Source organism: Triticum dicoccoides, chromosome 2A, assembly GCF_002162155.2.
Source record: "Triticum dicoccoides isolate Atlit2015 ecotype Zavitan chromosome 2A, WEW_v2.0, whole genome shotgun sequence".
Classification (NCBI taxonomy): domain Eukaryota; kingdom Viridiplantae; phylum Streptophyta; class Magnoliopsida; order Poales; family Poaceae; genus Triticum; species Triticum dicoccoides.
The window spans coordinates 778738288-778750787 of record NC_041382.1 but is presented as its reverse complement, the minus strand read 5'-3'; the positions used below and the strand labels follow the sequence as shown (position 1 = coordinate 778750787).

At 46.0% G+C, this 12500-nt stretch overlaps 1 protein-coding gene across 1 annotated transcript; it reads left to right on the top strand.

Moving 5' to 3' along the window:
* The first annotated feature begins 7144 nt into the window (after positions 1 to 7144).
* On the top strand, positions 7145 to 10897 carry LOC119357236 (WAT1-related protein At1g25270-like). The gene is made up of 3 exons (XM_037624230.1): positions 7145 to 7601; positions 8375 to 8437; positions 9637 to 10897. The coding sequence occupies exons 1-3, from the start codon at positions 7420 to 7422 to the stop codon at positions 10523 to 10525; spliced, it is 1134 nt and encodes a 377-aa protein (XP_037480127.1). The 5' UTR covers positions 7145 to 7419; the 3' UTR covers positions 10526 to 10897.
* The last annotated feature ends 1603 nt before the right edge of the window (positions 10898 to 12500 follow it).

Below are 12500 nucleotides of genomic sequence, written 5' to 3'. Positions count from 1 at the left end.
GGGGGTGTGGGGGGTATTGTTTCCTAATTTAATTAATTAGCAGCTACCGGGATCGTCTTTTATTGTGCGTGTATATCCTGTTTCGCTCTTCTTGTTTCTGATAATATGGTCTGGTTGGTATGGTTACTAATTACCTAGCTATTTGGCATGCGCTTGTCTACTAGCGTTCTTCTGCTAATTGCTAGGCACAGATGGTCTAGTTGGTATGGTTAATCACCTAGCTATTTTCACATGTGCTTGCGGACCTGTGTTTTTGCTGCTTTGGTCTCTGATCAGATTAGTTTAGCTGGTATGGTGAACTATTATTCGACAAGTGCCTTTCCTACTTTGTGTGATTTATGGTGCATATATATGTGGAAGTGCATTGCGTTGTGCCTCGGTTTGCTCTGCATCTTTGAGACGGCGAAAAGTAGAGGATTCTTGATTATTATGCCGTCCTAGCTAGTGGCCCTGATGTGACCTGTCTTTTCTTTCTTCCATTAACTAATTATTACCGATTGCACATACAGACACTACGAACTAGTAGTACATGCATTACAGAGGCAGTGGTCGTTTCCCTTTGAGAAATTTTCTTGCCCTTGCTGAGTCACGTACCTCGCTGGTGGTGAAATGAAACGATGGATCGATCGAGTTGATCTGCTGGCTGGCTTTGACAGCTCGATGGCTAGCTGGATCTACGGATCGAGATGGTAACCCTGGCGCTGATAGACGCATACCCAACTCCATCACTAGCTAGCTGGATGATGCAGTATATATCTTGCATGCATGCATGCGCTTTTCTGATCCAGATAATCGGTAAGACTTAGCAACAAATTTGTACGAGCATGCTATTCAATCCACAGAGACATGTATGCGTGTCACTTTATACAGACAGATCGGCCAACTATTTTGAGGGTAACATGCATGCTTCATGCTGCTAGGTAGAATAATGCAGCTGCAAATCTTTCAGTTGCAGCATCTAATCGGCCATCCCAGACAAGGAAAAGACGCGTTCAGATTAAGCTCTTGCAAGCAAGCACAGATCACGGACCAGACCGATCGGCCGCTCTATCTAGCATAGTACGCTACAACGCCGCCCACCCAGTTCAGGTGGCACGGTTTATGCCATATTAGTGGCATATATATCTAGTAGCAGAGACAAACTATTGTTATGATCAGTCCTTAAATTTGGAAATAGCGTGTGTGCTGCTGCTACCGCTTTGCTTTGCTTTTCTTTTCTGTTCTTTCAGCAAGCAAAGGTATCTACCTGTCTAGCTAGCTAATTTGTAGGGCATCCAAGGCCAAGCTAAGTTGAGCCCAAAGCTGCATTGCTTTGGCCCCGCACCTTGCTCAGTCTAGTGCTTGCTTGATGCATCACATCGATCGAGTGGCTTACAAGTAGCTTGGCATCTTTCTTCCACTCATCAAGCCTGGAAATTCGGCAGCACTAGGGCTAGCTTATTTGTACTACTCTACTAGTAGCATATATCTCTTAGGCATGCAGCTCCCAGCTTAATTGGCTTACTTGAAGTACTCCTACTGGATGTGGACTTGTCAAGCACACATGTGAAACACGATGTGACATTTGCAGCCAAAGACTCTCGCTCGTCTGGCGCGTTGTTGCCTTTTCGTTAAATTTGAAAAAAGTGTTATAAAGTGCATGCAAGCTGCAATATAATGCTTGGAATTTTTGGGGGAGCAAACTGATCAAAGTAGTAGCAACATCAAATTAGGAGAAAGATTAAAGGGGGATGAAAAAAGATCAATTAAAGATCATGCGAGGTAAGCAGACAACGTTGTGCTTCTATTTTGATTAGGCCCTCCAAATTAAATAGCCAGCTTTGCATGCACCAACAGCACGAGACCAGACTCGTCTCGTCTTGCTTGTTGCTTTTTTCGTCAAGTTGGAAAGAGCCAGCAGCACTGCAATGCATGGTTGGCCACAAGTCAATCAAACTAGTTAATTAATTAGCAAGGAGAAAAAAATTAAGGAGTGTGATTGGGCTGGAACAGACAAGGTTGAGCTTTTACAGTTAGCTGACTCGACTCATCCTTATACTAGTCCAAGATATAGACTGCTTTGCATGTACGGTGGCACATTTGATTTTAGTTAATTATCATTAGTAGGGAACCTTCTTGTTAATCATGTGGGCATTGCTTAAAGGGGGCTAGTATCAACTAGTGCTTCACGTACCATCGCAATAATCCGGCCCTTTTCTGCGATGCATGACTAGTGGAATATATGATGACTGTGTTATTTTAGCTGAGCTCAATGGGCCGGGTATCAACAAGAGCCATCAATCAAAAGGGATTAAAGCAAACAAAGTACTCCATTCTAAAAAAAAGGGTAAAGGAGCTTGCATATTGCATATATATTCCATTTTTAACTAGTGCAAGATTGAGTATTAAGCACACAAATATCTTAAATACACTATGAGCTTCAGATTTGGCTGAGACGTTGAGTGCCTAGGAAGCTTCGGTCGGTGGTCTATATGCATGGTCAATTACTAAGATTTTTTTCCCTTGTTTGGAGTGCATGCTCTATCAATTCAAAGCGTTTAGTTTTTTTTTTACTTTAAGTATCTTTATGTTGTTTCAGATTTTCAAAACTCTTATATACTCTAGGTCCTCATGGGCTATGGTCCTTCTCTCTCTAAAGTATGACGACACAGTTGACTGGAACTTGAGGAATACTTTTTCCTTCCAATTTGCTTTACTGATACTATATGGAGGAGGTGCAAAGTGCAAACAGAGCAGCTGGCGGCGTTCGCATGCATGCATCTTTGTCTTAGAATAACTATTATTTGGAAAAATGTAAATTTTACAGGGTTTCACTTTTATAGACATTTTTGTTTGATGCCATTTTGGAAGTTGGAACATAGGCAGATATATTATATTTCTTTTGAATTCCAATGAATAGTACTAGCAAAAGAGCCCGTGCGTTGCAACGGGAGAGAAAACATAACACACGCTCTTAATTCAACAACCATCACTCAAGACCACAATATGTCCATCTTCTTTATTTTTGTGAGACATCATATTTGTGTTGCCACTTATCATCCTTTCCACCCTTGCCGGTGATGGCCTCGTTGTTCACACAAAACAACAAAAAATGTGTGTTGAATATGATTAATTCTAAGACGTCTCTCTCTCCCTCTCTCCTCCCTCCCTCCCTCTCTCTCTCGCGCGCGCGATGAGAAATCTGTATTTTTTCCTGCGATATTTTTCAGAGGTATGCATGTGTAGTTATCGATGTTTTATTTTCCCTATATGGTTATAGCGGGGTGTTTATTTGCAATCTGGATTACCGCCGGTATGAAAAAACAGATCTTGCGCTGTAAATTATAAGTTTGCTTCCATAACAATATTTTAAAAATATTTAACAGGTAAAATTAACATCATATTTAGATTCCACACATTTTTCTAATAAAATTTCATATATAATATGTTCAAATCAAAGTTACGGTTTAAAAGATACATATAATTTAGAAAATCATTTGGTTTGACTCAAATATATTCCAAAATAATATTTAAAAATACTTAACAGGTAAAAATAATCTCATATTCATATTCTACATATTTTTGTAATCAAATTTCATATATAACATGTTCAAATCGGAGTTACATTTTAAAAGATATGGATAATTTTAAAAAGCATTTGTTTGAATTAAATATGGTCCGCGGATGAATTACCTAAAACATCAGGGGGATTTTCGAAAAATATAAAATAACGGTTCGGGTGTGACTTAAATCCGGACTTTTGTGTAAAATACGAAAATAACGAATCGTTTTAACTTAAAACAGGACTGCGGGTTGAATTCTCTGAAATAGAAGGATTTTTCTGAAAAATGCCATGACGGACGAAAGAAACTCCATTTGCTTTATTATTAGGTAAAGATATTGTATATAGATATTCGGAAGAAACCAAAACGTAAGGTAAGAGCTCATGCTTTCTTCTTTACAATTTGGACCTATGATCCATGCGTGACATCCAGATGATACTTTTCAAGATTTATGTTTCGTTCAACTTAAGTCTCGTTTGGAAGAAAGAAAAAGCACATAAATTTAGATGATAGAATTTCTGTTTGGAAAAAAATGATGCCATTTGGAACAAAGGCAGATATCCTGTATTTCATTTGAGATTCCACTGAATTGCATTTAGGAATCTTGGAAGGTAGCAAACCCAGGTTAAAATTATGATTCCTTCTTTTAATTTGGGTATACAACTCCAGCCGCGTTGCGGGTCTCCTAGATCGGGTGGTGCTCTCGGCTTGCCATGGGATGGATTGGTGAGGCCACCGGATTAGATCATGGGTGTTGGCGTGAGATCGGGGCACATCATCAAACGACTATGTGTAGCAACATAGATCGCTGTGAAGGTGGCCTTGGGTTGACCCATGTATTGGTTTTGTCACACTTTGTTGAATAATATAATAAAGGATGATTGTGTGCATTGCTTGATGGAGAGGCTGGGGTCATCCTCCTTTTCATAAAAAGACACCCGCGGCACATTGGAAATTTTTATGTGCTTTTGCGTCCTATGGGAATCAGTTCCTATGTTTCACGCATTATTAGCAGTATTTCAATACTCTAATAATGAAAGTCTCCTACCAGTTTTACTAAACACTCAATCCACGTGTTCCAAGAGATGTAGTTTCAAAATTTGGCACGGCCATTGGGTACAAGACTCTGGAGTATTTCAGTGGTTGCGGCCATGCATTTGCATTGGGAACGAGCAGGCTCGTGGGTAGGAGGGCTTGCACACCGCTTCAACTACAAGGCAGGACTTATCACGTCTGCGTATGCATGCTCATCCCAGCTGCCCCCTATAGCTTCTATTAGATCCACGCGTGGCAAACTTGGATGTACGCGTGAAAAAGAAGGAACACAACTGTATTTCTTTCTTTCCATAGTATATATCTTGGCATTTCTTTCTATATGATCACTAGAATTTCAAGGATGCTAGTTTGCATCGATCTACCTGAATTTCATACTTAAACAGGGATTGTGACCATACAGGTGATTATCAACAAATGTCCACCGAAATCCTATAGGTTGCGTCCATTGCAACATAAACAAACAAACCAAGAGTTTTAATAGGTTTGGATCAATAAAAATATATAGTGCAAACGAGACAAAAACTGACAACTTTATAAATTCAGTCATACAAATCAAACAACCTACGTATAAATGGACAACTTTTCTGCCTCTCCTTCCATCAGCATGGTATGTGCGCCGCACAACTCAATTCCGCATGCATAAGAAAAAGGAGAAGCGAACAAGCGTGATTCGTTCTTCCACTTTCTGCCACGTGTGCGTACGTTATGGCGGGAGGCGCACCGAGATCACCTATGTATTTTCCAGGTCCTTCCGGTGTACATGTATAGGTGGCAGAAGTTTCTTTAAGAGTTTCTTGATGGTTTTAGCCGTCTCATATGATGTAGATTCCTCTCATCGATACGAGAATCAAGACATGGAGACATAGCAGGAGTCTCAGATGACTTATATTTAGCGAAAGGTCTTTAAATCAAAATATGATAGTTATCACCTGTCTGTCGGTCCCCTTGCTCCTCTCTCTCTCTCTCTCTCTCTCTCTCTCTCTCTCTCTCTCTCTCTCTCTCTCTCTCTCTCTCTCGGCGCAGATGTCCCAACCCCTCACTAGCATCAACCCCTAACCGCTCCTTTGATCAATATCGTGAACTTTGGCTCCATCATAATCTCCAATTGCATGTAGCTAAAATGGCAGAGAACTGCATTGGTTCTGCCTCACAACCCTGAACATGTTGCCAGCATATGCCATGTAGGCAGCACATTATACGTCAACACTCCCCCTCACGTGTGGCTCCCTCGGGCCTAAACGTGGACCGAAAGTGGGTTGCAATATAATTGTGCCAGCCGGGTCTTAAACTCAAGTCCTCTTGGCTCTGATACCATATTGAATTCATGCTCCAGCCAACTCATCCAAAAGTCCGAACTGATGGAGGGAGGTGGGCAATATATTTCAACACTCTCCCTCACGTCTAGGCTATTTTAGTCCTTAGACGTGGGATCAATGTAGGCTGCAGAATCGTTTTTATTTAATACTGCGTTGGCAGGGTCTTGAACTCAAAACTTTTTGGCTCTGATACCATGTAGAAGTGCATGCTCTAGCCAATGCAACCAAAAGACCGATCTGATGGAAGAGACTAGGCAGCACATTATATGTCAACATGCCAGACCGGATGAAGTGTTTGCAAATTATGATGTGATGCGGTCGAATCTACAAGGCAATGTAGTTTGAGAAAATTTGAGGCAATTATACCCATATAGCCAAGTGCTATATTTATTTCTATCTCTTTATGAAAAGGCAGAACTCGTATGTGGTAGATACTTCGTTCAAACAAGGAAATTTGTAAGGCCGAAAGAATTCTTGGTCAATTGATATTTTCGTAAGTCTAGGTCAATTTTCGAAAAGTGAACTTGCAGTTTTTCGAAAGCGCTTTGTAGGATCGGTAAAACTTGAGACAAAATGTCGACTGATTGAGACATGATCAAGCCTAGGGATGCATGCAGACGTGCCCATAAAGAGTGCATCCATCTAGTATTTGCCTTTTTCTTTTGAGGGGAAGATGCATCCATCTGCATCGATCATTTTGGTATCAACAGATTTATTAAAGAAGCATCAATTAGTTTTTCTTTTAATTCATCGCCGGGGAGAAATCCTCGCTTGTCGAAAACCATGATCCAGTTTACATGGGAAACCGACAACGCGGACCTTCGCGGACTTGCCCACCTGCAGCATCGTCCTAGCAAATCCATGTGCAATTAACTGGATAACAATTCCCACTGACGGAAGAAGAAAAAACACTGAATGATTCCCATAGATATTCATTCAAAAGCGCCGGTGAATGGAGTTAAAACATGCTCTGCTGACGTGGCGGCGTGCTGACGTCAGTGATTACTGTAGCTCGCGCGGTTTGAGGGAGAAGCTTCTTGAGATGCCAGGCTGCCAGCTGCACGCACGAGAAAGGAAGAGAGATAGAGAGACAATCGTGGTGTGCTTCCTCCTCCTGTTTCCACTCGCCCCTTCCGTTAGCTCGCTCTCAGGCTCAGCTCCTCCCGCTGCAGCCTATATATGTACCCGCGGCATGCACTAGGAGTGCTCATCTCGCCTCCTCCACCGCCACCGCCCACCTCGCCTCCCTCCACCGCCTCTCCGGCCCCAAACCACAGCAACAGCCTAACGCGTCAGCCAGCTAATCGAGCCGTCGTCGTCGACCGTCCAGTCTCCCCGGCCAGCCGTCATCTCCCATCATCTCGCCCCATCTCCGTCCGCCCGCCGGCCTCTTCGACCTCCATCACCTCGACCGTCGTCGATCGTCCAATTAATCATCCCGGCATATCCTGTCAACCAATCGAGGGGATAATATAAAGCAGACAAAAGCAGAGGAGGAGGAGGGAATGGGCGTGATGGATGGGATGAAGCCCGTGGCGGCGATGGTGGTGGTGCAGTTTGTGTTCGCCGGCGTCAACATCTTCTACAAGCTGGCCGTGAGCGACGGCATGGACATGCGGGTCCTCGTCGCTTACCGCTTCCTCTTCGCCTCCGCCGTCCTCTCGCCCATCGCATACTTCGTCGAGAGGTACCTGTACCTAGCTCCTCCCTCCATTTGATCCTTTCGCAAGATTAAAATCCCCCTTGCACTAAATTTACTCGTGCATTATATTCCGAAGCATCTAGAAGGTGCACACACATCATCACAATGCTTATTTTTCATTCGGTTGTTAGTACTACTACTAACTATTGGAGTATACTGAACTGTAAATATACTAGTTTGAGGTGAGCTTCTTTTACTAAAAATCATTAGAGCATCGAGGAATCATTAGTGTTCTTGCCTTTTTGTGTGTGTGTTGGGTCAAGTAGTTTCATTCTCTCAAGAAACCAATTAATTGAGCCAGTGCATGCATGTCCTTGTCTCGCTCTTTCTCCATGTTTTCCGATGTTCCCTGCCCGTTGTGTTGACCCGGCCGGACGCCCCATTGTTTCTAGTCTAGCAAAAAAAAGGAGAGCTTTGTGAAAAAGCTACGGTCTATATAGCTTCCTTCTCCTATTATATTCCGTCGTTGGAAAAGGAATTCAGAAAGTAGAGTACAATATATTGATATATGCTTCCGGAGTATGTTATCCGTACGTTTGCAGATGCTTCACTTTATTATCATCATTCTATAAGCACTCTCCATATGCATGCTACCTGATTAACGAGTACAGCAGTTTGCAAAAAAAAGATTAACGAGTAGAGTACATGATTTTTTTGATACCCAAAACAAAATTACATGTTTTTTTTGACAAACTACATACTCGCATGCCTGTGTATTGGATTAACTAATTCCCTGCTGCTTTATTTGTTTTGAGCAGGAAGAAAAGAACCAAGGTGACTTGGCGAGTCCTGCTGCTCTCCTTCGTCTGCGGACTCTGTGGGTAAGCTCCAATTTAATTAAATTGTTCTTGTTGTTGTTGTTGTTTCATTTTACTATGCTTTTCACTGCACTTCCCACGACGATTGAGAAGGAGAGCAAAAGGTCAGATCCGATTGGCATGGCTGCCGGAATTTAGGTGCGACGCTGCCTTTTGCAATGATGCACACATGCATGTAGCTAGGGGCTCAATGCAACGGTGAATAATACCCTCCCAATGCAAGGTCAACCGCCCGGCCGGTGGATGCGTCACGGGGTGCTCGCCGGCGGCCAACACTTTACCTTCCTTTTCCATCTATCCAGCACATGATGTATGATTAGTTAGGCACAACCAACTGATCCGGCCCGATGGAATCCCCTGCCGCTAGCTTTAGTTTTGCCTGCCAAACAAAGTAGTACAAACTCCACGTACGTCCAGTCCACTCACTTTACAAACCGTGCATGGAGCTAGTCGTCTGTGAACATCGTCGTCCTCGTGCTGCCCCTGATACTTGCTTTGTCAACTCCATCCATCACCCTACTCACGCATGCGCGTGCTCAACTGCTTACAATTGCACCGATGGAGCCACCTATGGGTCTGCATGCAGCCACGTACGCCCGGCCGCCCGGCGCGCGCATTTATGTCCTCCTTGACTTGCGTATCCATGCATGCATGCACGCACGCCTATAGCTAGCTACAGTAGCACCGCGTTGCATGCTTTCCCAATGGAGCCAGAGCCACCTCGATGGCCATGCATCGTCGTCGTGTCGAATGCTCACACGATGCCCGTATAAACACGCCACCTTCTTTCCAATGGAATGGCATGGTGTATGTACGTACGTCAACTTACATTCCATTGCGAGGTTTCTTGGACTCTACTTTTTCTGCAGCTTCATCGCCTAGCTCGTCTCGTCCAGAATTTTCAACCCGTCGTCACCCACGTTGCACGTCCCTAGGTGTACTCCGCCATTAATGGTCACGATGAAGAAGATGGACACGTGTATGTACGTACGACATGTGTCGTGCACCTACCGTATATATACGTACCTACGACAAAAATGCGTAGTACGTGTGACTGATTACGTTGCGTTGATGCGGCGTTGCATGTGCATGACGCGATATATAGAGCGCACGAGATCGATCGATACATTCTCATCATATATGCAAATGTACAATATACACGTCCGTATCGGTATTGACTGGTTGCAATATGTTTCATGCAGGGGCTCGCTGGCGCAGAACCTCTACATCTCCGGCATGAAGCTCACGTCCGCGACCTTCGCCTCCGCCATGACCAACCTCATCCCGGCCATCACCTTCGTGCTCGCCGTGCTCTTCCGCTACGAGCGCCTCGCCATCCGCACCCTCGCCGGCCAGGCCAAGGTCACCGGCACCATGCTTGGCGTCGGCGGCGCCATGCTCCTCACCTTCTACAAGGGCGCCCAGGTCACCCCTTGGCCTCCCACCCACATCAACCTCGCCGCCCGGCACCAACACGAGGAACATGCCTCCTCCTCCCTTCACCCGGACAGCGGCAACCGTGCCATGGGCTGCCTGCTCTGCACCGGCAGCTGCTTCTTTTATGCGCTCTGGCTCATCCTGCAGGCCAGGCTCAGCCGGGAGTACCCGTTCCACTACTCCACCACGGCCCTCATGTGCGCCATGAGCGCGCTCCAGTCCGCCGCATTCGCGCTCTGCTTTGACCGGGACCTCATCCAGTGGCGCCTCTCCTCCGGCGTCCGCCTACTCGCCGTCCTCTACACCGGCGTTGTCGCCTCAGGGGTCATGCTCGTGGTGCTCTCCTGGTGCGTCAAGCGCCGGGGCCCCCTCTTCGCGTCCGTCTTCAATCCCATGATGCTGGTGGTGGTGGCCGTGCTCAGCTCGCTGCTGCTCGGCGAGGAGCTGCACCTCGGCAGCGTGCTCGGCGCCGTTCTCATCGTGACGGGCCTCTACTCCGTGCTCTGGGGAAAAGGCCGCGAGGCGGCGGAGAACGAGCCCGCCAAGGCCCACGCCTCCGGCACCGAGCTGCCGCACATCGACATCGTCGTGCATCGCCATGATCCTCCTCCCACGCCACAGCAGCAGAGCACGGAGCCGGGGCCGGCGCGGTAAAAATCGGAGCAGGCATGCAGGAAGAGGACCAGCGATCGAAGAGATGAACTGGCCCAAGATTTGTTACTGTTTTATTTGTCAGGAAAGGATGGACAGAGACTGTACCGGTGGAACTTGTCGCAATTGGGAGAGTCAGTAGTTGAGCTCGTTTGTTGGGTGGATAGGACTCGGTTAGATCTAGCGTAGTTAGAAGGAGTGGCCTCTCTGATTCTGTTGGTGCTCAAATGTGAAGATAGAGGAGGGAAGGATGTAGTACAAGGAACTTCAGCAGGATGAGATGAATGGAGACAAACCAATAAATTTCGGACACAAAATCCTTTTACATGAGAAATCAACTCCATTTTACAACTTGGTAGAATGTACTACCCCGGTCCCATAATATAAGATGTTACTCCCTCTGTCTCCAAATTCATGGCATATAAACTGAGTCAAAAAATCAATGCTTCTAAGTTTGATCAAGCATACATACAAAAATATAAAGATAAACAATACCAAATCAATATCAAAATATACAAAAATATAAAGATAAACAATTTCATCTATATATTTGGTCCAAGTTAGAAAGCATTCACTTTTTGACTCAGTGTATATGCCATGTATTTGGTATGAAGGGAGTATTATAAACAATATAATATATTTGTTATAAGGCCAGCTCCAATGCACGACCCCAAACAGACGTATGATTTCTCCGAATTTTGTTTGTTTGGGTAGGGCAATGGGTGACGTTCGGCCGTTTTCTGGATACGTTGGCCGTGCACTCAACGTGCGGAAGCATCTCGTCCACCCGCCTGAAATATTTTGCGAATGAAGTTTTGCAACCGCGGCCATAGTTCATGTTGGATATGGTCCAACCACTTGGACGTCTTCCTTCCAATCGGCCTCACTGGCATCACTCGGATATAGAAGGTGGAGAGGCGACGTGGGAGCTGCAATGTTCGAGGGGCTTCACGTTGGACTTGAAGTGTAGTTATAGCTGCAGCTACCAGTAACGCGTGTATTAACTTTCCTTTGTATCTCCCTTGTAACGTGGCCTTAATGGGGACGACACACTCTATATAAGACGCCTTCTAGCGAGTGGACAAGGTTTCACAACCTACTGTAATCATACACCCCCAGAGAAAAACACAGATCCATAGCTCGAGACGTAGACCTACTACCTCTCCGGGTCGGGCGTGAGCTCGTAAATCCGAGTGTTACACCTGTGCCGTAGCTAGGTTCAGCCCCTGTCCGTACACCTAGTACTCACTGTCAAATTCGTTGCCTCGAGATTTGATGCCCACTGTGGGGCTGCGCGTCTAGCGGTATCCAGCGCAGGTGGAATTTTCATCATCATCATCATCATGATTCTCGGCTGCGATATCCGATTAAGTGCCTAGCTTCATCGCCGAACATTCGGCATGGCTCCAGGTAGCGTTGCTGCTGGACATGGAGTCGCTACCCGTCCGGGGCACGGCGCCCTTCCGCGTGTCATCCTACGAGTCCTTCTCCGACAACCATTAGTCCCATACCGCGAGGCACCCTTACTTCCCGCTGGCCGCCGCCGCAAGCGTTCGGTGCGCTCGTGGCTCCAGCGCTAGCTCTGGCAAGCTATGGCCCTTCAGGCTGCAACTTTTCAGATGGCGGTGCTCGAGCACGACAAGCCCATCCTTGATCCATTCTCCACCCTGCACGAGGAGTCTACAGACGAGTCCGAGTGCGAGAGCTGTGAGTTCACTACTGAAGTTCTTATGGCCGCACAGAGCAGCATGGTCCTCCCGGGTACACGGCGCTTGTGAAGGCCTCGCGCTTCAGATGAGGGCGCCGGCGACGGCCTTGGAGCTCAGCTCGCATCCGTCTTCAACCCCATGATGATGGTCGTGGTGGCCGTGCCCAGCTTGCCGCTGCTCGGTGAGGAGCTGCACCTCGGCAGCGTGCTTGGCGATGTTCTCATCGTGATGGGCCTCTACTCCATGCTCTGGGGAAAAGGCCGTGAGGC

Bases quoted from the DNA above. Each gene is read 5' to 3' on its own strand.
- LOC119357236 (XM_037624230.1), top strand. From the start codon at position 7,420: ATGGGCGTGATGGATGGGATGAAGCCCGTGGCGGCGATGGTGGTGGTG. The intron at 7,602-8,374 runs GTACCTGTACCT...TGTTTTGAGCAG, and splicing joins ATCGCATACTTCGTCGAGAG to GAAGAAAAGAACCAAGGTGA. The intron at 8,438-9,636 runs GTAAGCTCCAAT...TGTTTCATGCAG, and splicing joins TTCGTCTGCGGACTCTGTGG to GGGCTCGCTGGCGCAGAACC.